Below are 25404 nucleotides of genomic sequence, written 5' to 3' on the forward strand. Positions count from 1 at the left end.
AAAAAAAAACCAACAAAAAAACCCATACAAATTGCTTTGACGGTGTAAATAAATTGTTTTGTTATTGCCTGTAATATTAATAACCAATGTTTAATGCAAATATTAAGATAAATAACCAATTTTCTTTGGATTCCCGTTTATGAATACGTGCAATAATCTCTTCAATGGAAATTGGAGTTTTCTCGTTACAAATACATGCTTACATTTTATGTTTACCTTATGAAAAAATAATGTATTTTTTTTTTGGAATTTTAATAAAACGTAATACTAAGTAATATGTGTCTGTGTTGCGTACGTTATAATGCCTCGCCAAAAGATCATTTGTATGAACATATAATGGATCTGCCATTTTTTTTTGACATATACTTTTCCAGTGGGAATGGATCACATCTCTCAGAATACAATACGTGAATTATTTAATGCAGTTCATATGCTGATATTTATTTAATAAATATGTAACGTTATCCGGACACAAGTAACTGGTCTCTGTCTCCCTTTCATACTTTTATGTGGCTCCTATAGATCACATAGAACCCCAGGGAACTGTCTATACAGTAGGACAACATAAGTGCTTTGAGCGGTCTCTTCGCCCATTTTTCCTGCTGTAAAGACCTTAATCAGTGGGGGTCTTGTCTCACATTCTGGAGCCATATGTCTCTTGCATGAATGCGTGTTTTAAGACTAGTAGCCGGCCCTGGTGACCACGTCGTAGCGCAAGAACTGGCTTTTCTCAGTCACAGACCGCAAACCACCCTTGGACATTGTAAAATAAAACTGAGCAAAACCGTTTTAAGTAAAATCTCATGGTTAAATATTTATTATGTGAAAATAATTTATTATTCCTTAATTTTAGGTCTTCTCTGACAAATACTTTATTGAGTAACGATCATTTATTTGTCCTTTTTAGTTTTTCTCTGATTTGTTAATTCATTTATTTTCTTGTCCAATTTCCTCTGCAAGTGAGCCTTTTTTGTTGGATCCAACGAGTGGTCTTTATGCCCGCTTCCTGCATAAATAATTCCTTCCCGGCTGATCCTTGTCCGCGCGTTGGCTTTGGCCTTTTCCCCACATCCATGAACCTGAAAAATATTATACGTAAAGTTTGTTATAACGCTATGAGTAGACCCCCGTCCGCAGGGTTCGCTAAACGAGCGCTGGTGCTATAAGTATATCACATGAAGGAGATGCGTTTGCCGAACCCATCTTCTGCATCCAAAATAATTGGGGGCTCCCAAAGGGACAAATGCATATGGGGGGTATTCTGCGAAATCCCTCCATGCATTTGCAAAAGGAACACCACGGAAATTTAAAGGGACCCTGCAGTATTAAAGGGCTCATAACGGCTGGAACGTCCCTTTAAAAATAGAGGAGACATAACGGAGGGTATAATTCTACGAATCCAAAAATGTGTTTTTTGGGGTTTTTTTTATGTATACATTGTTTATTTTAATTGCTAATCACCATTACGTAGGTGTATTTAGCGTACAGAAAGGTAAAACACTTAGATTTGGGGGAAAAGTAACAGATCCACTGTAATGGATGTTTCTCGGATTCCGTGCCACCCCCACCAAAACAAATAATAATCATAGCTCGGCTCGCGGATCGCCTGCTGGCTGTTTGCAGAAGGCTTTAATGATATATGAAGGCACCGTAAGACACAGACGTGGCCTGAACAGAAATGGGATGGCGACGCTGATCTTCCCTATAACTGCAATAACAAAATAATTGAATGCGAAAGGATAGCGTTGAATCACCGGGTGCCTATAAATCTCTAAAAGTTATTACACCGGTAATAAATTCCATTTTAAATAGACATTGCTTTTATTAGGAAAATGCTCCAAAGGAAATTAATTCCTACTCGGCTTTATGAGAAGCGCTGAACAGTTATTATTATTCTGGTTTATTTCCTGCTTCGGGAACACGAGGATTCGATTCGCCACCGTTCTAGATCTGGGGTCTAGGTTTATAAAACAACTTTATCTCATGTGAGATAAGTCTCCCCGGGAAGAGATTAAAAAAGAAAACAGCTACAGTTTTTTATGTTGGATACTTAAAGGGACCCTACTAAACCATGTATATTCATGTACTTGAAATGCTCTAATCTTTTAGCTTATTTACACTATATAATATATATATATAAACTGTATATCATATATATATATAAACTGTATATTATATATATATATATATATATATATACACAAACTGTATATCATATATATATATATATATATATATATATATATAAACTGTATATCATATATATATATATAAACTGTATATCATATATATATATAAACTGTATATCATATATATATATATATAAACAAACTGTATATCATATATATATATATATATAAACAAACTGTATATCATATATATATATATATATAAACTGTATATCATATATATATATATAAAAAAACTGTATATCATATATATATATATATAAACAAACTGTATATCATATATATATATATATAAACTGTATATTATATATATATAAACTGTATATCATATATATATATATATATATAAACAAACTGTATATCATATATATATATATATATATATATATATATATATATAAACTGTATATTATATATATATAAACTGCATATTATATAAAAAGAAAACAGCTACAGCTTTTTATGTCGGATACTTAAAGGGACCCTACTAAACCATGTATATTCATGTACTTGAAATGCTCTAATCTTTTAGCTTATTTACACTATATAATATATATATATATAAACTGTATATCATATATATATATATAAACAAACTGTATATCATATATATATATATATATAAACAAACTGTATATCATATAAACTGTATATCATATATATATATAAACAAACTGTATATCATATATATATATATATATATATATATATATATATATAAACTGTATATTATATATATATAAACTGTATATTATATAAAAAGAAAACAGCTACAGCTTTTTATGTCGGATACTTAAAGGGACCCTACTAAACCATGTATATTCATGTACTTGAAATGCTCTGATCTTTTAGCTTATTTACACTATATAATATATATATATAAACTGTATATCATATATATATATAAACTGTATATTATATATATATATATAAAATGTATATTACACACAGTAATTGCTAACAGTGCTTACCTCTGGAATATGGTGACTGAGGCAGAAGCGTTTGTTGCAGTGTACACAGAAATCTCCCACCGTGACGACGCTCGCTTTACATGTACTAAAGCCACACGTCTTGTCTGCCTTCACTGTGGCAGCGATTAATGCATCAAATCCTGCGGTGTCGTCGCCACCGATAGCTGTGGAAACAGCGCCGGTTTTACCTGTAAATCACAAAAAATATATATTTTGCGATATATATATATATTTTATACATGCTTATATACTAAAGCCATTTATTTTGGCATGGACGCCCGCTATATACGAACATCTAAGCAAGGCCCTTCTGTAGAAACATCCCGTGAGGCTCACCAATCAATGCAAGAAAAACCAATGACGTGACTTTCTTTAATGGTCCGGGAAAGCAGTCAGTGTTAGCAGTTGCCAGACCTACTAAGAACCTAACGGAGCGATAATTAATTTACTCACTGTTTGCGTTGGATTTCTTCTTCTCCGAGGGTTTTTGAGCAGCGCCCTCTTGTCTCTTTCGGTTTTGGTCTTCAAGCCTTTGCTTCTCCCGTTGCATTCTTTCCGCGTGCAGGGCTTTCAGGTCAATGTTACGCGAGGCTGCGCCGCGGCTTATCTCCCGGTCACTCTTTGCCTTTTCCGATTCGGGTAATTGAAAATCTTTCTGGGGACTCGTGTCATCCATTTTCGGAGATACCGCATCTTCCGAAACGACTTTGGTTTTGGCAACCGAAATACATCTTTCCTTGCCGTCTCCCACGCTCACATGCTGTAAGCCCCATTCTTCTGCTATCTGATGGACCAATAATCTATCATGCGATGTGAGGCTTGAAGGGAAAGCCAAGTGCATCTTATGAGGGTCCTTCATAAAATCTTCAATCGTTTTTCGCAGACTGTCTTCATTGGAACCGTTTTCAGTGCTTACCTCCGATTCCTCATTGTGCGGAAAGCTCTCCTTGGAGTTTTCCCGCTTCGCTTTGTCCCTTGGCTTACTGCTTTTGTTAATATTCCTTTCCTTTTTCTCGTTAGCCGGCCCCTTACTCTTCGTACCGGGGGCTTTCTTGGCTTCGGTTTCTTGCTTGCGGACATTTCCATTTTCTTGGGAATATTTTTCGGGTACAACGTCCTCAAGGTATTCAAAGGCGGTTCTGACTTCTCCGTGTTGGTTGAAGTAATCCACCATACCTTTAAGAAACTTGTGGCTGCTAACGGTATGGGTATCGCATATAACAGCAACGTGGCGGCGCGCACGGGTAATGGCCACGTTCAACCTTCTGTCTTCGGCCAGAAATCCCACTTCGCCTGTAAAGCAAACGACAAAATCAACATTTTTTTATGAAAAGCCTTACAAAAGTTTGCCTGTTACGTAAAAAAAAATAAAAAAATTATAAATGTTTAGTATACATTAGTAAGGATCTGTACCCAATTCTCTACCTAAATTATTATTATTATTAAGGAATATCCTGAATATGGAGGAGCGAGCTTTTGATTGGCTAATGTGACTCCTGAGTGACCTGGTAGCCAATAGAAACACACGTAAGACACTTTTCGAAGGTAGAACAGGAGACAAATAGAAAATATTATTTGATCAATTATGGATTTTAAACAAAAAAAAAAAAAAAAGATAAATTCTTAAATTAGTAAATAAACAATCTGCAAAGCTCATCAGCCAGAGAAATTCACCAAGCAATAAAACATATGCGGCGCACAGACTTGATAAACAGGCCAGTCCGGTTAGCCGCACATTAGCCCAGGTCAAAGGGAAACGCAGATTTAAAAAGCCCATTAAGAGGAGGATCGAAAGATACAATGTGGCTGGTGTACACATTCCTCGTATATAAAAAAAAACAGATACTGAGCCACAATATTCACAAATATCTATGTAAAATGTTACAGCAAGTATGCACAGGAAGTGCTCGCCAGAGCGACTGTAACGGAAAATACTTCCCCCTTGCTTCTGATATTCTGAATTAAATTTGGCCAGAATGCAAATAAATTATGCCTGTATATTAACATAATTTATTACGTTTGTGCACGCCACATATAGTACAGAGGAACCTCAAGTTTACCGCCTTCCTTTCTTTTATGAGCAAATTGACCCTACTTCTTTCAGATTCCATGACAGTATAAAAAATGCCGTTATCCCTTGTTTGAAAACATGGCACTAATACATTAAACGCGCGGAACACTTGTAATTAACGGTAATAAATGCACAAAGGCGTGTGTGGGTTCGCTAATAGACTGCTTCATACTCAGTCACTTGAACGAGAAGCCCATGAGGATTACGCAGCTCTGCACGCTATAATTTCACCGCTAAAAAAAAGAGGTTTTTAATTTTCACAATCCACGAAGGAACAGGGTTTCGTCGGCTGCAATCAGTGTAATTAAATCTCAGCGGTTAACCCTTTCAGAAAACAATGTGCCTGAGAGGACGCGCTCCCTAACACGAGATCCTTCTACAAGCAAGGCACTTTCTTGCATCTTGTAAAGGAATATCTAACCGATGAAACTCGCTCTTTGTCGACTAAAGTTCCTGAAACCGTCAGAAGATTAGTTTATTTAGGGAGTCTAAAAATCCCATACTAAAAATAGCCACTTTTTCTGAATGATACTGTTCTATAAAAAAATAACACAAGATAGTGGTGTTTACCTGTAATATAAGCAATATATACCCATTATATACCCCTGTAATGTGTCATCAAGTATCATCTTCCTTTTGACTCAGCAAGATATTACCCCCTATAAAGTTAAGTTACTGATCGTTGCTGATCGGTTCAGGCAGCCTCTTTAAGGCTGGGGTTAAGAGAAGGGAAAGTTCTACGGGACATGAAATTGATCGGATAATGCTGGCTCTGCCAAAATCATTTCACTGATTTAGAAACAAAAGATGGTCTACAGTCGTAATTAATCAATTTCCTTATAATAAAAGAATGTGACGGTGATTTGACATCATTAAAGAATTATTTCCGGACATTTGGTTGGACTAGGAATGCTGTGTTTAGCGAAAAAAGGGTTAAATTCAGTGGAATGGCTCAGACGGAAGTATTTAGGCCGAGATCATTCTCATACACTGTTTTTGAAATGAATAGATATGGATCCAGTGTTTAATATATCATTAGAATGGTAATTCAGCATGTAAAGTTTGTTTTGCTGAATCAGCTCATTTTCCTCCCCATGAGTTATTACCCGTAAGAGTTCTCATTCTGTGTATAGCTCCTGCTCTCTTTTAGAGAAAGTCATGCAGCATTTCAAATCGAGCTTTGGAAAAATACCAAAGATCTTCTAAATTCTCCCCAGCCAAGAAGGAGGATGCTAAAAACCTGCGCGACGCGATCAGAACATTACAGAGGAAAAAAAGCTTCAGAACAAGAGATGGGGCAAAGACACTTGGAGGAGTTACAATTAAAGTATTAAATACACTTTGGTATCCAGGAACGGAAAGTCCCCCCCCTGTTATAACAATAAGCATAGTCCTTTTATTATGGCCTTTCCCCACTGACTTTTTATATATCAAATGCCCCTCCCAGGGTGATTAACAGAGTGCAGCAAGATACGGTCTTTGTCTAGAAGATAAATAGCATAAGAGGGTCAGGGATAATATGCTTCAATACCATTCAAACGTTGGGGTCACTGAGCTGTTTTCATGGAAAACAAGGACATTTCTGTCTGTAACATAATTGCAAAAGGGTTTCCTAACGATCAATTAGCCTTTTCAACTTAAACTTGGATCAGCGTACACACCATTGGAACACAGGAGTGATGGGAGTGATAAAGGGCCATTGGAACACAGGAGTGATGGGAGTGATAAAGGGCCATTGGAACACAGGAGTGATGGGAGTGATAAAGGGCCATTGGAACACAGGAGTGATGGGAGTGATAAAGGCCTCTGTGCGCCTATGAAGAGATTCCATTAAAAATCAGCCGTTTCCAGCTACAATAGTCATTTACAACATTAACCCAGCCTGCGCTGGATTTTTGATCCACTTCATGTTATTTTAATGGACAAAATGAAAAGGACATTTCTAAGTGACCCCAAACTTTTGAACTGCATTGTATGCGGGAGTGAACAGCACACACTGCTAACCACATGAACACAATGTTGCATTAAAAATATAATTCAACAAAATAGAATATTGTTACAGTTTTTGCTGTTATATCAATGAACAAAAACATACAGTGTGAATTCTTCACCTTCTACGGACTGAATTTAATTGTTTCATTCGAGAGAACAGAGAGGTGCGACTATACGTCAATCTGTTCTTCCCGGGGTAGAGAGAGAGATTAGTCTTCGGCTCACATTTAAGTCACACTTATCTACCTTTAGCGTTTGATCTCACAAGAGATAATACAACAGCTTCTTTTTCCCTTCCTTGAAAGCCATCCACAGATTTGATTTCTAGGTCCGGATACCTCTGACGGAGACACTGCCTTAACATATCCACCTGAAACAGACCACGAGTTTTACTAACAATTTTTACTAATTAAAAGTATAACTTTACCCTTCCAAACATTATAGGGGCTAACAGGACAAATTATTTACCCTGTTAGCACAATGTATGCAATACACATACTATTAAACAGTGTAAATAGTTAAGCTCCCAGTATATATTATATATATATATATATATATATATATATATATACCATGACATACGTGTAGCACATTACCTGCAGGTTATACGGGGCTATAACTGCAATATCACGCGGTTTCACGCCTGCCGCCGTGAGAGCCTGTATGTGCAAATCCACCAGACGGACTTCACCTGGGCAAAGAAACAGAGTATTAGGACATAGAAATTAGATTTGATCGGAAATCTCCATGCATCGGTAACTACGTGTAAACTGCAAATAAACTGGTGTTTGAGCATTAATGAGTTAATCTACATGGAAGTCCATAAGGCTTAAAAACTAGTTTAGTAATGTCTAATTAACACAGATGGGAGCAGAACGATAAGGCCTTGCCACTTTTTACCCTGCGATGATACATAGATCTGCATTTTTATCATTCATACAGGTTTAACCAGTCCCCGTTGCCCCATCCTTGAGCCTCAGCCTTGCTTTATGGCAACATGCTGCAGGTCCTAGGTCACTCAGATCTGTGAATGCCGTGAATAACTGCTGATACCGCCTTGGGTGACCAACTTTCAGAACGTGACTGTCCTACCTGGATTCCCTTTAGATTGCTCGTCTTCCACATCAATTTCAAACAGACCACAATGCGCCGTATCAATCAGAAGCAGCGGGATGCTCGTCTCCTCTGTTAATGACACTCCTGGCAGGTCCCTAGCACGGCAGAACACATTTGTCTATAAATCACCCCTTCCTCTCTAGTCTTCACGCGGTCCACCACAGTATCCTTTTGACCCGCAAACTACACTCGAGAGGACACCTACCAGGCCCTGAGCGTAAAAGCCAGCAGTATCAAGGCTGAGTTGGAATGACAATGAGCCAACCATACTGTGAGTTAAATTAAAGATGGAATCTGACTCCGCAACATAAAAAAAATCTAATTTAGGTGATATATTTGTCCACACATTTATAGATACACACGGCTGGATACTGTCATTAGTCCAAGGCGCTGTGATAATGTAAAGTACATGCAATTGTCAAGTAGAACATTTCAGTTTTTTTCCATATAATCCAGGATGGAGTAGGGAGTTTATCATAATTCTTAATCCATAGTGATATTTTGCCAGGCATGGTAATATGTATGAGAGACCAATGCAGTCTATAAAGTGGCTGAATATCCAAGGATTTATTGTCTGGTACACACTACCACTGGACTACCAGGCTACCACTGGACTAGATTGCAAGATCCCATCACTAACATCACAATGGATGAGCGTGGGTGCAGGAGCTTCCCCCCCAGCTGTATGGTCAGATATTAATACCTTTACAAAGCACTATAAGATTAAGATTCTGGAGTCCAGAAGGGCAGCATTCTGTCTCATTGATGACAAGGACAGACAAACATATATATATATATATATATATATAAAGTTTTTTTCAAGGCATCATATTTGCCCCATGCCTTTTCTGCTTCGTAACAACACTACCTATGGTAAGGAGAAGGGACGTCTAATAGGGAAGTGTTGGTTGAAGTGTAATGGTTGGTTGAGGACGGATTACCAATTTTAGATTGCAGCACTGAAACATTCAGTAGGTACATTTTCATCTTTTTCAATTAATTAGATTTTCTTTCTTTTAAGTCATTGTGTTATAAAGTTGGAGACCCCTGCTGTGATTAAATGATACCTGGCACTATAAATTATTAAGTAGTAAGCAATAAGGCCCAAGGCTATTTTATAAGAAGAAGCATTACTAATGAATTTAAATACGGGGGGTGGGGGTCTCCCCAAAGTATCCATTAATATGCATCTGACTTACTTGAGCAAATGGTGTGCAACAGAAGAATGTGCAGTTAATCGCCCCCCGTACATTTCACTGGAAGCCCACCGCATTATGGACTGATTCATCCGGTACTGGACGGTTAGCATCCTCACTACCGCATCTCCGTACTTCACAATCAGCCGCTCCATCAAACTTAAAGACAGACCGTCGGCTGCAGCCCTGTGCAAAGGGTTAAACAGACAGGAAAATGGAATAAAACACTAAATCTTACAAGCTAGAAGTTTAATGTGAAGAAGCCAGGGACGCCTCCCTTACTTACAGAATAAGACGTAGAGTCGCATAAGCTTTCAAGACCTTCTAAAGTCTTTCAAACTTGAAATCAAGCTGTAAGATTGTCTACCTGTCCTTTGGATTCTGCAGTTTGCCCAAACAAGTGGAGACATAGCCATTAGCAGAAATTAACCCCTGGGCAAGGGGTTAATTTTTTGGCAGTGCCAAGACAAAGGGAGGGTGTGCGATCATTCCAGGAGCAAACATCCATATTTGTTAACACATAATTTCAGCTTTCTTATCCAGACTATGGGCTCGTACACCAGACTAGCAGAGTGTGATGGGAGTTTTACTAACAGCATCTGATACGGAGAGGAACCACATCTGAAAAATATAACAAGGAAGACGTCCAACCCATGGACCCTCCTTGACTCTTACTTGTGAGATATGATTGTGGGGGGTAATTGTTTGTGATCACCGGCCAAGATACACTTTTTGGTCTGCAGCAACGAGATCCAGCAGCTGGCTTCCAGCGCTTGGGCACATTCATCAATTACCACCAGGTCAAAGTAATTATCGGGAAGCAATTTCAGAGGCCCGTCTAACGAGGAACCTGGAAAAAAAGAACCGTTTTGGAAGCAGGTCGACGATCTTACAAGGTTGTCATTCCAGAATTAACAATCGTCGTTAATAGGGCTGCAACTAACGATTATTTTCATAATCGATTAGTTGGCCGATTATTTTTTCGATTAATCGATTAATCGGATAAAAAAATGAATGTAAATTTTTCATTTATTTAAAATAATTTAATAAACAAATTGTTAAATACAAACATCAGAATAAAAAAAAACTTTGATAAAATACATTTCTTGTCTTTATTTCCCAACCAGCCCCCCCCAATTTATGCACGTTTGAGCCCAGGCTTGCCACGCTGCCTCCCACATATACCACTCCACGCTGCCTCCCACATATGCCACTCCACGCTGCCTCCCACATATGCCACTCCACGCTGCCTCCCACATATGCCACTCCACGCTGCCTCCCACATATTCCACTCCACGCTGCCCCCCACATATACCACTCCACGCTGCCTCCCACATATACCACTCCACGCTGCCTCCCACATATGCCACTCCACGCTGCCTCCCACATATGCCACTCCACGCTGCCTCCCACATATTCCACTCCACGCTGCCTCCCACATATGCCACTCCACGCTGCCCCCCACATATACCACTCCACGCTGCCTCCCACATATGCCACTCCACGCTGCCTCCCACATATGCCACTCCACGCTGCCTCCCACATATGCCACTCCACGCTGCCTCCCACATATTCCACTCCACGCTGCCCCCCACATATACCACTCCACGCTGCCTCCCACATATGCCACTCCACGCTGCCTCCCACATATGCCACTCCACGCTGCCTCCCACATATGCCACTCCACGCTGCCTCCCACATATGCCACTCCACGCTGCCTCCCACATATGCCACTCCACTCTGCCTCCCACATATGCTACGCTGCCTCCCACATATACCATTCCACGCTGCCTCCCACATATGCCACTCCACGCTGCCTCCCACATATACCATTCCACGCTGCCTCCCACATATGCCACTCCACGCTGCCTCCCACATATGCCATTCCACGCTGCATCCCACATATGCCACTGCACGCTGCCTCCCACATATGCCACTCCACCCCCACATATGCCACTGTGCCTGATACGCCTTATACCCCCTGATACACCACTCCATCCTCCCCAGACATGCCACACTACCTCCCAGACATGCCACGCTGCCCTCCCCACATATGCCACTCCAGTCTACCCCCAGATATGCCACTGTGGCCCCAGATATGCCTTATACACCCTGATACACCACTCCGTCCTCCCCAGACATGCCACACTGCCCTCCCCACATATGCCTTATATACCGTATATGCCTTATACCCCCGGATATGTCTCTCCGTCCTCCCCTGATATGCCTTATACCCCCCAGATATCTCATGGTGCCCTCATAGAGTCACAGACCCGTTCACATCACACTGACATCATACTTTTTTAAATAAGTACTGGGTTAATCTTCACTGCCCCAGGATTTAGATTCCCCTTAGTTTGGCCCCCCTTTATCTCTAACTGCACCTTAAGTTAACTTTATTAAATTAATCAAATTAACCCTCAGTCCTCATCATTAAATTAACCCTAAACACCCCATTAACCATAACTACCCCTAAATTAACTCTAAATACCCCATCAAAACAACTACCCTAAATTAACCCTAAACACCCCATTAACCATAACTGCCCCTAAATTAACCCTAAACACCCCATTAACCATAACTGCCCCTAAATTAACCCTAAACACCCCATTAACCACAGCATCCCCTAAATTAACCCTAAAGACCCTGTCAACCACAACAGCCCCTAAATTAACCTTAAACATACCATTAACCACAACTGCCTCAAATTAACCCCAAACACCCCATTAACCACAGCTGCTCCTAAATTAACCCTAAACACCCCATTAACCATAGCTGCCCCTAAACACCCCATTAACCATAACTTCCCCTAAATTAACCCTAAACACCCCATTAACCATAACTGCCCCTAAATTAACTCCCACTTACCCTAACTTTCAGCAGCCCAAATATTAATTTTATACTTACAGTTAGATGAGTGTCACAGCCATGTGGTTCTGGCCTTCTGGGAGAAGGAAGGGGGCGGGGCCAGTTGTCACAGTGATTACAGGGAGGGGCTGGTAAGTAGGAGCTGCTGCTGTGAGTCAGACTAAACGGATTATATAATGAGGGGTATTTTTCAGAGCGTTTGCTCTGAAAAAACCCTCATTTTATAATCGATAATAATCGATTCAACTAATCGATAATGAAATTCGTCGGCAACGAATTTCATTATCGATTATTATCGATTTTATCGATTAGTTGTTGCAGCCCTAGTCGTTAATTAGCATGAAGAGCTACTTCTCAAATGGTAATGATGCAAAATCGGGAGCGTGGCCAGAATTTGGAGATCATTAGACAATCTGTTTGCGAGGGTTATATTTACAGAGCTCTGGATGTGGAGCCAAAACAAGTCCACGGCCGTGTGTCGGCGGTATTAGTCATGTGTAAAAAGCTTACGGTCAAATGCCCAACTGCTCGCTATATCCAGTGTTGTTATCCTGAAGGAAGATTTCTACGGTTGACTGATCTTTGGGGCAACCAGACAATTTTCAACTCTTCAAAATAACTTGATGGGTTCCTCAGTATCTCAGACCCAGCCGGGGTCAGGTCAAAGGCTTGATCGGAATTGGCCAATTAAAGTCTTCCTCCTAACCATATCCTCATTGAGTTATTCGGGACTCACTGAGTATTGAGTAACGTTGGTGCGAACTTCTAGGGACTTTGCCGTTAGCAGCACAGAATTTGCCCCCGACTACCACAATAATACAGGAATTTAACTCAGTTATTGAAAAAATGGGAACTGGCTGTCTGCTTATAAAATTACTTCTTGTTACCCTTGAAGTCCGTAATGGACTTCAAGGGTAACAATATCCCCAACAATATTCTTCTGGTTGCACTAATACCTCTACACGCCGAGATGCTTTTTACATGTAAGACAGATATATATATATATTATATGACAGGGGTGTCCAACCTGCTGCCCTCCAGCTGCTGCAGGACTACATCTCCCATAATGCTCTTTCAGCTAAGGGGCTGGCTGAGGAGTATGAGAGATGTAGTCCTGCAGCAGCTGGAGGGCCGCAGGTTGAAATATCATATATTACAAATATCAGAGAGGGTTGTCCGGTGCCCACGTACAGGGGCAGTTATTGCTGAGAGTCTTTCTTATACACTATATATTAATTCCATACTAACGTAAATCACCATAAATGGTTCTTTGTTCGCTTTTGTATATTTTTCAGATACCAGTGCAACCAGACAAATATTGTTGGGAAGTATTTATAACTTGACCCTATCTAGATATGCGCTGAGCCCTTTTTATTCTATAACTGGGTAAATCGTGGAGTTTGCCTCCCTTGTTGCACTCACATGATTTAGTTCCGGTGGGATTAGTCTATTTAAGTAAACGGACACTTAGATTGCGCTCCCCAATCCCTCTTTTTTTCTCTGAAAATAGGTTTTATATTCTGTAGCAGTCTCATCAATGGGAAGAAAGATCAGTGCCATTGGCTTGGTTTCTGATAATAATTTGTCCCAAAAGGTACGAGAATCATCCAGCTTGGAACTCAGCAATGGACCCCGGAGACAGAGATCTCCAACAGATAACGGGAATAATGTGAATAAACGGTCTACTAAGCAGCATTTCCCTGACCTGTATTGGTGGCCAGGATTACGTTGGCTTTTTTTAGTGTCTCTATCATCGCAGCTTCTTCTCTACTCTTCAGCTCTTTTCGGAGAGCTTTAATTTCTGTTTTAAAATTGCTCTTCTCATCCTTCCGCTGTAGCTTTTTCATTTTTGCCTTAGGAAAACATCAAAAGGAAAATGTGTTTTATCTGCCGCCGATGACATGATTCCGTTCACAATGGCAGTTATTTGAAAAAAACAGCGATTTGGGTGAAATGTGCAAAAAGTGGACTAATCAGCAGAAACATTCCACTAGTTTCTAAAGATTCTGTGCCAAACACTCAACGTATTCTCCTTTCTCTACGTGGTCAAACATCTGTAGAACATTTTAAAGGCAGGTCCACATTTATGTGTTACCCTTCAATATTAGATTGTGTTATATACTGAGAGATCAGTTGATCCCAACTGATCATTTTTAAATGCCAGAGCATTAAACGAAGCAATAGGTGTAGAAGTAACTACACTTCCCGTTATCCATCTGAAGAAGAAAACAAAAAGAGGATAGATAGACCCTAGGCCAACAACTCCGAGGCGTTGTAAGACTTCATTACAAATCCGATCTGGCTGACAAGTCAAAGAAACTTTAAGAAGCCGGAATGTTCAAAACCAACAAATCCTCATACTATTCAAACAAAAAATGTAAATTTTAAAGGAACCAAGGCCATATTACTTATTCTAATTAAGTGAAGCTGATTTTTTTTTTCCTTCCAAAGGTAAAATCTCTTGTTTGTTCTGTACATAGCATTCCTGATACTTCTTGCTGCTATACTTTCTTCTCTGATGCCCCAGTCCCATGGATGACTACTAAAATGATGAGCTGAAAGGACATCTGTAGGGTTTCTCTATGGTGTATTCCGGCGGAAATCAACACTGCCCACAGAGAAAGACCTGTGGCTGTCAACGATGTAGGAAGCCTATATACCTGCTTATGTGCAGCAGCAAGGAATGGTAAGTAAACAAGAACTATAATGGTCAACTAAGTTAGGGAAAAAATAATATTCGTTACACCCAACAAAAAGGCAGTAAAATCTATAAAGACAACGTACAAGAGAATATCTCACTGAGCTTCTATACTTACAAAGGTCTGGTCGATGTCTTTACGGATATCAGCTACAATTTGCGCATTATCGCTACGCGCTAGTACAGCGTCCAGAGAATGGTGTTGTAGGGATTCCAGCAGCCGCGCAGGATGACCCAGGCGTAGTATCTTTTCTTTATATACCGCTAGGCGCTCTACCAGATTGTCTACCGCCACGTTAGAAGGAGCGCAGCAGAGGACCTTGGGAAGATAAGAAGTTCAAGTTAGAATCAAAGCGCATAAAAGAAATACGTGATGATATTTTAGGAAGATTAAGATGGATTCCCATAGACAATGAATTATTTGTCCTTTAAGATTAAACACAGTGCTGTATACAGTAACGTAGGTTGGCGCTGTATACAGTAACGTAGCTTTCACTCCCTTTATCTGCAGACCTGGAGGCCACCATTGTTGTCATGTGATATTTTGGGTGACTTTCCCTGAAATACCACACTGAGCATGTTCTTTACTGCAATGCTAATAAAGTCCGTTTCTCCATAGACTTTCATAAGTCAGAACGTCCCGCGAGGCGATTGATACGCTCACCTTCAGCCCTTGCTTCACAGCTTGGAGGATAATTTCTACCACTGTGGTGGTTTTACCAGTCCCAGGAGGACCGTGGACAACAGCAACTTCTCTCTGACTAAGAGCAAAAGCTATGGCTTCTTTCTGTGAATCGTCCAAAGACGGATTGCAAAACTCCAAAGCTCCTGACGGGACAAGAAACGTCAGCGAATGTAAGAACATGCTAGGAAATGTAAAACATGCGCGGGATAGGCAAATGGCTCCTGAATCTGAGACAAGACCAATGACTGATTAAGGGTTGAGTCTCTACAGCAGGAAAAACGGGCAGAATGGTCTTATTATCTGCTGTCATGTTTCTATTTTGCAATTAAATTCTTTACCACATTCCATTACATAATGTTGTTGTGGAGGAATCACCTACCTAATTAGTGGTGGGACTTACTTGGCTGCACAAAACTACTGGGCTCAGAAGAACAGAACAGGACGTTGATCAGGTCAAAGGCAGGTCCAGAATGGTACTGACCCAAAGTGGTCAAAGCCCTACAAACCAAAATGATGAAAACACTGTAAAAACACCGACAAACGTGCACATGGCCAATAAAAGAACCCATCGGGGCAGAGGCATTGTTTAATTGGTCACGTCTTGTTTGCTATATGCAAATTACTTGATACATGGGAATCATTCATTCGCATTTGTGTTAACATAGTAGAGTCCCGGATTTTTTTGGGACGGGACTTTCTTAAAAGCAAAGTCAGTGCATGAATAAACAGAAATTGGTTTTGCTTTATGTGATTTTGTTGTCGTTACCTTTTAATTCTCTTGTACGTGACATCATTTGCCAGTTTGAGTAGCCTGTACGTACATTCGGTGCCCAAGATTAACGTGTCATTACTGGAATCGTCGAAGGCCACGTTAATAGTCTTCTGTGTGACCCCGGCCACTATCCCTGTGGCAAGAGGTTCAGTGGGACTGTTTGAATCATAAAGCCCCACAATGTCACCTAAAAAAAAAAAATTATGAACATGGACAATTTAAACTGACAATAACATTAACACACGTTAAGACATGCTGATACAGAAGGAGAAGTGGATCTAGTCTAGTACCATACCTAGGAACTCAGGGTTTGCCCCCGGAGACCTTCTATAAGAATTGGTGCTTTTGCTTAAATAAGGACAAGTCAAGGTTCACATGAGAGCCGGCATCAAAACCATTTGGGTAACACATGTAGAATCTTCACGATGGGTTATTAAGGGTAAATAAAGTCTCAGAATCAGCACATCCCCAGGTATGCTTAGTACATAAATACATATATAGAGGCTCTGTGGCCAGTGTGCTCGCTGTTACCCTTATAACTCGTGTTATGCATTCTATTATCATGTTAGATAATTATGTATGTCGATGGAGCCCACATTTATCATGAAAAGAATGGAGCCGTTCTAGGACAACCCATCAGATTGCAGCAATCGCCATAGAAACCAGCGATCCAAATCTCGAATTAGGACTTTGTCTTGGAACTGCTCCAGTTTCTATATGGCCTCTAGAATGCGAACTTATTTTCCCTCTAGAGACCGCAGTGGGAGATAACACGACGAGAGCGCGCGATCTACCTGACGAAAAGCTGTTACTCGGCAGGACTGCTTCAGAGTCAAACTTCCTGGGGGTGAAGGTGACGAGGAGACGTCCATAGAGGCCGGTTCTTTGGCTGGCAACCTGAAGCTTCAGAAGGCAAACTCCTTTCCGCTGGAGCTCCTTTAAGGAAACACTTCCCTGCCACGCTCTGTACAAGAAATAGACAGAATTAGAATGGTGCAGACATTGAATGGCGGTAAGACGCTCTTCCTCTTTATTATACACACAGGAGGACCTTAGCGCAGATAAGGAACACCGCTGGGGTGGAATTACATCAGGATGATAAAAGCTCTTCAATGCGATTTATTAAACACCCCTGAAAGAGAACCAACAAAGATGGAGCTGGAACCCCTTCGCTTAACGTGTTTTGGACAGACATGCGTGTAAATGTGTTTGGTGAAGCACCTCAATGGGATCTCCCACCTCTGACGAACATGTCAAGGGCGAAACACGCCAGGAACACGGCGTCTTCTTCATCCTAAGTGTTCCTCTATGGTAATGACATCCCCTGTCCTCTTTCCTCCCCTACGGCTCTATTATTATTATTATTGTTATTATTATTTATTGATGTTTGGGAATATTTGCTGGGTATGGGGGTATCGCAGGGTTCCACAGCCCTAAAAGTAACAATAGTGTGTTTATAAACAGAAAAAATAATGTAAATAATCTAAATGATTCTTCTTCCTAAAGCCTTATGTATATAAATAGTCACATAGAAAGTCTTGGTGAAGCCCCCTAGACCCACCACCTAGAATAAAAGGGTCCCACTTTAGCCACTGTGGGGGGGGGGGCTTTGGGTAAAATAGGGGAAATAAAATGCTGACATCCTCATGTGATTTATGAATACACCCGGGTAACACCAAATGGGACATTGTGCAAGTACTGGCAGGGGACTGTCCCTACAAATTCGGGAATGATGACAACTATGACACATTATATATTGCTACTGAATGTGGTATAAAATATGGATAATAATATTAATAATAATAATAACGGACAGCACCTCGATTGCTCGATCTCGGCCTCTCTCTCCTCTCCCAGAAGCTCCAGTTGCTTTTTCACAAACTCGTCCATTGGCCCCCGTGGCCCCCGCACATAAACCTGTTAATACGATAATGTAACTGCGAGGCTCCCCCTGCCCGCGGTCTGTCACTAGCACTTCCTGTTAAGGTCGGAACCTTGTGTCACGCAGCTTGTGTTTCCGTGCGGAAGGGATATTTCCAAGCACCGGTGTATCTCCCGTACGGAGCCGCTAGCGGCCTGAGACCGGGGTTTGGAGCTATGGCGCTGGCAGTTTGCGGCCGTCTAGCGGGTAGTTTGCAGGCCGGGCAGTGTGTCCGGGCTGCCGGAGCTGGTGAGACTGGATCCGGGGGGTAGGAGGGCGGCCTGTGTGGGTGACCTATAGCCTCCTGCCTGGGTGACATTCACAGCATGTGGGGTCAGGAGCTCCGGGGATGGGAACACACTGTGTCCTGCGTGACAGGCTGCCGCAATGGAGACACTGGCTGGGGCAGCGTGTATCTCTAGTGTCATACTTACCTAGTGGCCCTGTCTAGTAGTCCCTCACTGGGCCCAAATGCCCCAGCTTTCTAGGAGCTCAGAATGTTTGCTGGGTATGAGAGAAAGTCCCACAGCCATGAAAATAACAACAACAACGACAACAACAATAATAATAATAATGTGATTTATTATAATTGTCCAGGCAATGACAGAAACATTTTTCAGTAGGTTTCAGGCACATAAAGGGTATTAGTTACAGGTCTGCTATCGGAAATCCTCGGGCCCAATGCTGTCCTATAGACAGGGTCCCCTGCCCCGTCCTACCTCAATTTAATTCACTTAGGGTGGTAATGAAGTGGAACAGCCTCCCAGCAGAAGTGGTAGAGGGTAATACAGTGGGGGGATTTAAACATGCGTGGGATAGGAATATGGCTCCGGAATCTCAGACGAGACCAACGACTGATTAAGGTTTGAGTCTTTATAGCAGGAGAAACTGGTGAGCTGGTTTGTAAATATCTGTGTGTTTTTCTTTGACATGCAATGGTTAATAATAAACGATCCCATGACAGTGATGTAAACAGAGGCCAGGGCTCAGGATGTATTTGGAAGCCAGGCTGTGACTTCATCTGCTTGCAAGAGCAGCAAACATTCAGTCCATGTGTAAGAGCGCGATGAGTGCCCACCACGCGAGTGAAGGGACCCAGACCTTTGTTATCACGAACTCCACAAGCAGAGTCGTTGGAAAGTTGCGTCCGTTTTGGCAGCGACCCCAGAACGCGTTTCTGTTCTGAAGTCTTTATCGGTCGGTTTTAGGATTGATTAGCCGGCGGGGAGAAGGGTTTACCAACACGCTTCTGTTTACATGTAACACATCCTGACAGCGTGCGTTTCTTCCTTGTAATAGGCGATAACCGCACGCCCGTACCGGTTTCAGAATTAAATATAAATATATATCTGCAAAGCACCATATCTTTGTGTGAACGAGATAATATAGCTCTCCAGCAACCTCATACCCCAGACTTCTGATACTCGAGGCTATTTCTAGTGAATGACCTTCCCACATTAAATGATCCTGTTGCCAAATAGTTACTTTGTGTGTTAAGAGAAAGCTTCACTTAAACAATGAATTTCAGACAATTCTGTAAATACTATATAGTGGGTTTTATAATTAAATCCGCTATTTTTTTAATTTTCACATTATATTTTGTAGCGTAGCGGGTCCCTTTAATAGCGCCGTGACGTATGCTAGGAATTGGTGGGTTTATAAGGAGTTCAATCTCTTGGCCAATTAGCTAATTTTCAAATAAGGCACCAACATATACTGTAGCGATCACAATACATGACAACGCTATTTAAAGAAAGAAACGTATCAAAAATAATCATTTTGATCTTCATACATTTGACTGAATTATGTTTATTTGGATTAGTCGTATTAACGCCTCTTTTCTTGTTATAGCCGTGCTGTCTCGGCCTGGTCTCCAATACCTGGGATTACGGAATTCTTCCATACAGACGGGGTAAGTATTGGGTATCCTAATAAACCCTCTGAAAATAACTCTGCACTTTCTACGCATGAAGCTAGATGAGGGCTGTCGGCCCTGAATAAAGTATTTTTATGGCGTCAACTTCTATAAGGTTCCTGTTGAATTACTGGACATATAGTGGCCCAAAGCAAACTCTGCACTGTACTGCCCTAATTCAGATCAAGTATATAAATCAAGATTAAAGTATAGATCAAGGCGATTAAAATAAATTATTCTTTGTGTTATTTCCTTACTATGTATGGAAGCTATGTTACCTGGTACTATGCATGGAAACTGTTACCTGGTACTATGTATGGGCAAAGATGTTTTGCCATGAACTATACATTACTTCATGGTTATCTGAAATACTAACCATTAATATGGTTTAAATTAGTGCTCTGGTGCCTGTGCTGTTTACTGGACATTCGCGTTCATATAACTCGCATATTACTTATCCTCCGCAGCTCCCTTCCGAAGACGTCGCTAACTCAACCGCCTTGGCCTGAAACTAAACTCCCAGATCCAGTGGAAGAGGCAGAACACCACAAAGGTAGGATAGATAACAAAATGCACTGTCTGATGACTCTACTGTTCTTAGGTGACCAGACCCCAAACCCCAAGTCCCGACATGTATAGTTGGGAACGGGGCTCATCTCTTCATGGCAGCTTTCAGTGGACCCTGGCACGGTATGGCATGGGTATGCGGCTTTGGCAAATAAAAGTGCTGTGAAATCTCAGTTAAAGGCTCAGGATGCTGGAGAACTTGACATCGTTGTTTTGTACATAATATGCACTCGCCGGTCTGTGTTTTATTTTTACAGAGCTTTTACAGAACATAAATAACCTCATAGCCGCAGGACAATATGGCAGACTATTCGCGGTCATCTCCTTTTTAAGTAGACAATGGAAAGTGACCAACGAAGACCTGATTTTACTTAACTGCTCAGTAGACGCAGAGTGTGGAGAGAGAATCCGGCTAGAAAAGGTAAGGTTTCCGGGGGGGGGGGGCTGAAATAGTTTTAATTGTAAAAACTCAGAACGGGTTCTGGGAATTTTAGAGACAGAAAATGATGTATTAACTCTTAAAGGGCCCCAAGTAGCCTATAACAGACCGAATTGTGATAACCCATTTTAAAGATGAAAGGGTGAAAATCAAGCTGTAAAATGCAAGAACGTGAAACTGTCTTTGCTGCTGTCGTTTTGGAGGTTTCACGGGTCCATTACTTTTTTAGTTTTAAAAAAACTAAACAAAAAAGCTAAAAGGCGGCTTTTCTGGCAGCTTTTGCAATGTTATATTTTTTTACTGATTTCCATGTAAAGATAAATCTTCAAAAATGGCGTTCCTTCTAATTGTGCTCCAACAACAAACCTTAGCAGGGCCAACCCGTCAAGGTTTGATCTAATAAATACAATGAAGGAACGTTACGGGACTTATTTTTTTTTAAAAAAAATTATACGTTTTCCAATGCAAACTTTCTGTCCATGCCAGCTGTTTGAAAAAGTGGAGCAGGTGGCGCAGCGACTTTTATAAGTTTACAAAAGTACATTTTTTTTATACTTGAAAACAAAAGAGATTTAGAGGCTTAACTTCAAATCTATTTACTGCTCTTTTAAGAAGTTTGGAGCAAAATGTTCACCCTTCCCAGTTTATTTTTGTTTCTTTCTCCATCGTGTGACTAAAACCGGTCTTTTTTTAGGTCCTGCTCGTTGCCAGCGATAATTTTACACTCATCGGAAAGCCTCTCCTCGGGTAAGATATGGATTGCCACTCTGAGCTCCGCTTCGGGCTCTCCCACGCTATTCTAAACATATGTGCCTGTCGAATTATGGCGACATTTTTGTTTTTCATTCCGGAACTTTACCAAATTCACAAGTGCCCCTACAGTGACGCTTTGAAAGAAAGCCTGCAATTAGCAGATTATTCTGGGACATACAAAGAACTGGCCTCCTGCCAGACTCCTGGAGGATATCACAAAGAGCATGAATGTGTGTGAATCCAAGTGTTCGAGCCTTAATCTTCTGCACTCCGCGTTAGAATGAACAGCGTTAGAATGAACAGCGTAGTTCTCTCAGTTTTACTTGTGTTAAATCTCTGTTGTTAATCCATTGAAATAATACAGGAAAGACCTCATGGGTGTAATGTGTATGGGAACAAGTCAAAGAGGGTGTTTTAACTTTAAAAAAGAGAGATTTAGTAAAGTTTAAAAGCTTTGCAGAAAGAGAGAGCGATTAGAAGAGGAAAGCCATAAGACAAAGGCTGTGGCTATTACTCTTCTTCATAATAATCAGTTGCTTTTGTTTGGTGTCTTATTTTTTTTATATAAATATATGCTATTAAATAAGCGAATTAAAAAAAAAACAAAAAAAAGAAGAATATGAGCAATGAGAGAGGGGATCGGCAGAACAAAGTCTATTTATTTCCTTCATTTGTTAGTTTTTAGACTATAATCTCGTAACGGTTCATAACAAAGACCTGGAATTCAGTTAATGGAATATTGTGGTCTGGCTAAACGCAGGTTTAGCTGTTACCCAGAAGAAAATAAACATATATAATAAAAATATACGGTAATTGGTTTATAATAATGTTGAGTATTTGGCTAATAAAATATTTGAAGTTTGCACGGCCGTGGAGGATGGAATTTGGTAACGTGTTTGTGGGAATTTGTAGCTACTTGGAATAGTATTTATGGCAGACTGATGCAGACTAATATGTAGAAAAATGTTGAACATGCACCATGTCTCATAATCTCATATTTGTTAGATGGATTGAGATAATTAGTTGGCTGACTAGACTCCCATTCGCTTGTGTTCACCTGGCTTCAATTAGCCTTTTAAACTTGAACTTGGATCAGCGAGCACAACGTGCCATTGGAACACAGGTGTGATGGGAGTGATAAAGGGCCATTGGAACGCAGGAGTGATGGGAGTGATAAAGGGCCATTGGAACACAGGTGTGATGGGAGTGATAAAGGGCCATTGGAACGCAGGAGTGATGTGAGTGATAAAGGGCCATTGGAACACAGGAGTGATGTGTGTGTAAAAGGGCCATTGGAACACAGGTGTGATGGGAGTGATAAAGGGCCATTGGAACACAGGAGTGATGGGAGTGATAAAGGGCCATTGGAACACAGGAGTGATGGGAGTGATAAAGGGCCATTGGAACACAGGAGTGATGGGAGTGATAAAAGGCCGTTGGAACCCAGGAGTGATGGGAGTGATAAAGGGCCATTGGAACACAGGAGTGATGGGAGTGATAAAGGGCCATTGGAACACAGGAGTGATGGGAGTGATAAAGGGCCATTGGAACACAGGAGTGATGGGAGTGATAAAAGGCCGTTGGAACCCAGGAGTGATGGGAGTGATAAAGGGCCATTGGAACACAGGAGTGATGGGAGTGATAAAAGGCCGTTGGAACCCAGGAGTGATGGGAGTGATAAAGGGCCATTGGAACACAGGAGTGATGGGAGTGATAAAGGGCCATTGGAACACAGGAGTGATGGGAGTGATAAAGGGCCATTGGAACACAGGAGTGATGGGAGTGATAAAAGGCCGTTGGAACCCAGGAGTGATGGGAGTGATAAAGGGCCATTGGAACACAGGAGTGATAAAAGGCCATTAGAACACAGGAGTGATGGGAGTGATAAAAGGCCATTGGAACCCAGGAGTGATGGGAGTGATAAAGGGCCATTGGAACACAGGCGTGATAAAGGGCCTCTGTACGCCGGTGAAGAGATTCTGTTTAAAAGACCCGTTAAGTATAACTGACAGCAATAATTTTTCCATGGGGTCTCACAACTGTTCAGAGTGTTGATGATTTGCCAATCCCATGATACTCTACACGGTCAGGAACAGCTAGCCAGGCCGGGGGCTACACAAGTCCTTGTTGATGAAGAGCGTGGATGTCATCTTCTACCACCTGCTGTAGCCGCTTTCAGGCTTTTAGCCTCGTGTCCTGCATTTTTTCCTTGACCAGTTGTTTCTTAGCAAGTGAAGTATTATAAATATAACACGTTTGTTAATTCGTAGCCATTAATCATTCCACTCCAGGAATGTCGAGCAGTTTATTGTTCATACAAGTTTAATGATGTTTTCTTTTACTGAGAGGTGGTAAATAAATGGAACAGCCTCCTATCAGAAATGGTAGAGGCTGATACAGTGAGGGAATTTAAAAATGCATGGAATAAGCATCAAGCTATCCTGAATCTAAGGCAAGACCAACGACTGGTTAGAATGGGCAGACTAGATGAATGGGTCTGATCTGCCGTCCAATTCTGTGTTTCATATGATCTGTTGTGTGGCTTATTGCAGGAAAGACCTGGTACGAGTTGAAGCTACGGTGATCGAGAAAACCGAATCCTACCCAAAGATTCACATGAAGTTCTGGAGAAGACACAGATACCAGAGGAAAAGATGTACGTTTCCACAGGAATAACTTTTTGACAGTAACGTTTAATGGCGCATGCAGAACGTTTCCATATTACTCCCTAGAAGTGTATTTGCCGTATGGTGACATCATTAATTGATGGCACTATATATATATATATATATATATATATGTGTGTGTGTGTGTGTGTGTGTATATATATATATTTTTTTTTTTATTATATTATTTATTTTTGTAACCTAAACTTGAGAAGACATCATTTCTAGTACAGATGCCCAAACACTAAATTGACGTGTTCATATATTTTCAGGGAAGGCTTAATTGTCGCTGTAAGGGAAAGGCAGGCACTGATTGGTTGTTGCTATAGAAACCAAAAAGCTTTTTCAAATTTTTTTATGTGATTCTACCGTCAGCAGAAAGAACCAAATAACAGATCTGCTCAGGTTCATTTAATCTAGTAGAAAGCCCAATTACTTGGTTTTGTCTAATCAGAACAGAACCCTTACATCCCTGCTTTTTGTGTATAAAACCCTGTTTTTTTTTTTCATGTTTCTGCAGGGATTGTGCATCCGCAGACCGTCTTGAGGATTAACACAATTGAAATTGCTCCTGCTTTATCCTGA

At 40.9% G+C, this 25404-nt stretch overlaps 2 protein-coding genes across 2 annotated transcripts; one reads left to right on the plus strand and one right to left on the minus strand.

Annotated features, from left to right (window-relative positions):
* Positions 1–890: 890 nt before the first annotated feature.
* LOC149276250 (DNA-binding protein SMUBP-2-like) lies at positions 891–18448 on the minus strand. The gene is made up of 15 exons (XM_089503810.1): positions 18378–18448; positions 17353–17522; positions 16553–16745; positions 16187–16284; positions 15766–15929; positions 15220–15420; positions 14109–14256; positions 10211–10385; positions 9539–9721; positions 8316–8434; positions 7820–7914; positions 7470–7593; positions 3614–4453; positions 3161–3348; positions 891–1079 (listed from the first exon to the last, which is right to left on the minus strand). Exons 1-15 carry the CDS (start codon positions 18446–18448, stop codon positions 891–893), a joined length of 2958 nt encoding a protein of 985 aa, XP_089359936.1.
* A 207-nt stretch (positions 18449–18655) lies between these two features.
* Positions 18656–25404, plus strand: LOC149276251 (large ribosomal subunit protein bL21m-like). Its single transcript, XM_089503817.1, has 7 exons — positions 18656–18728; positions 20331–20391; positions 20862–20947; positions 21219–21382; positions 22095–22147; positions 24706–24809; positions 25340–25404. Exons 1-7 carry the CDS (start codon positions 18656–18658, stop codon positions 25402–25404), a joined length of 606 nt encoding a protein of 201 aa, XP_089359943.1.

Source organism: Sceloporus occidentalis, unplaced genomic scaffold (genome assembly GCF_023333645.1).
Source record: "Sceloporus occidentalis isolate IW3139 unplaced genomic scaffold, rSceOcc1.0.p SCAF_243, whole genome shotgun sequence".
Classification (NCBI taxonomy): Eukaryota; Metazoa; Chordata; class Lepidosauria; order Squamata; family Phrynosomatidae; genus Sceloporus; species Sceloporus occidentalis.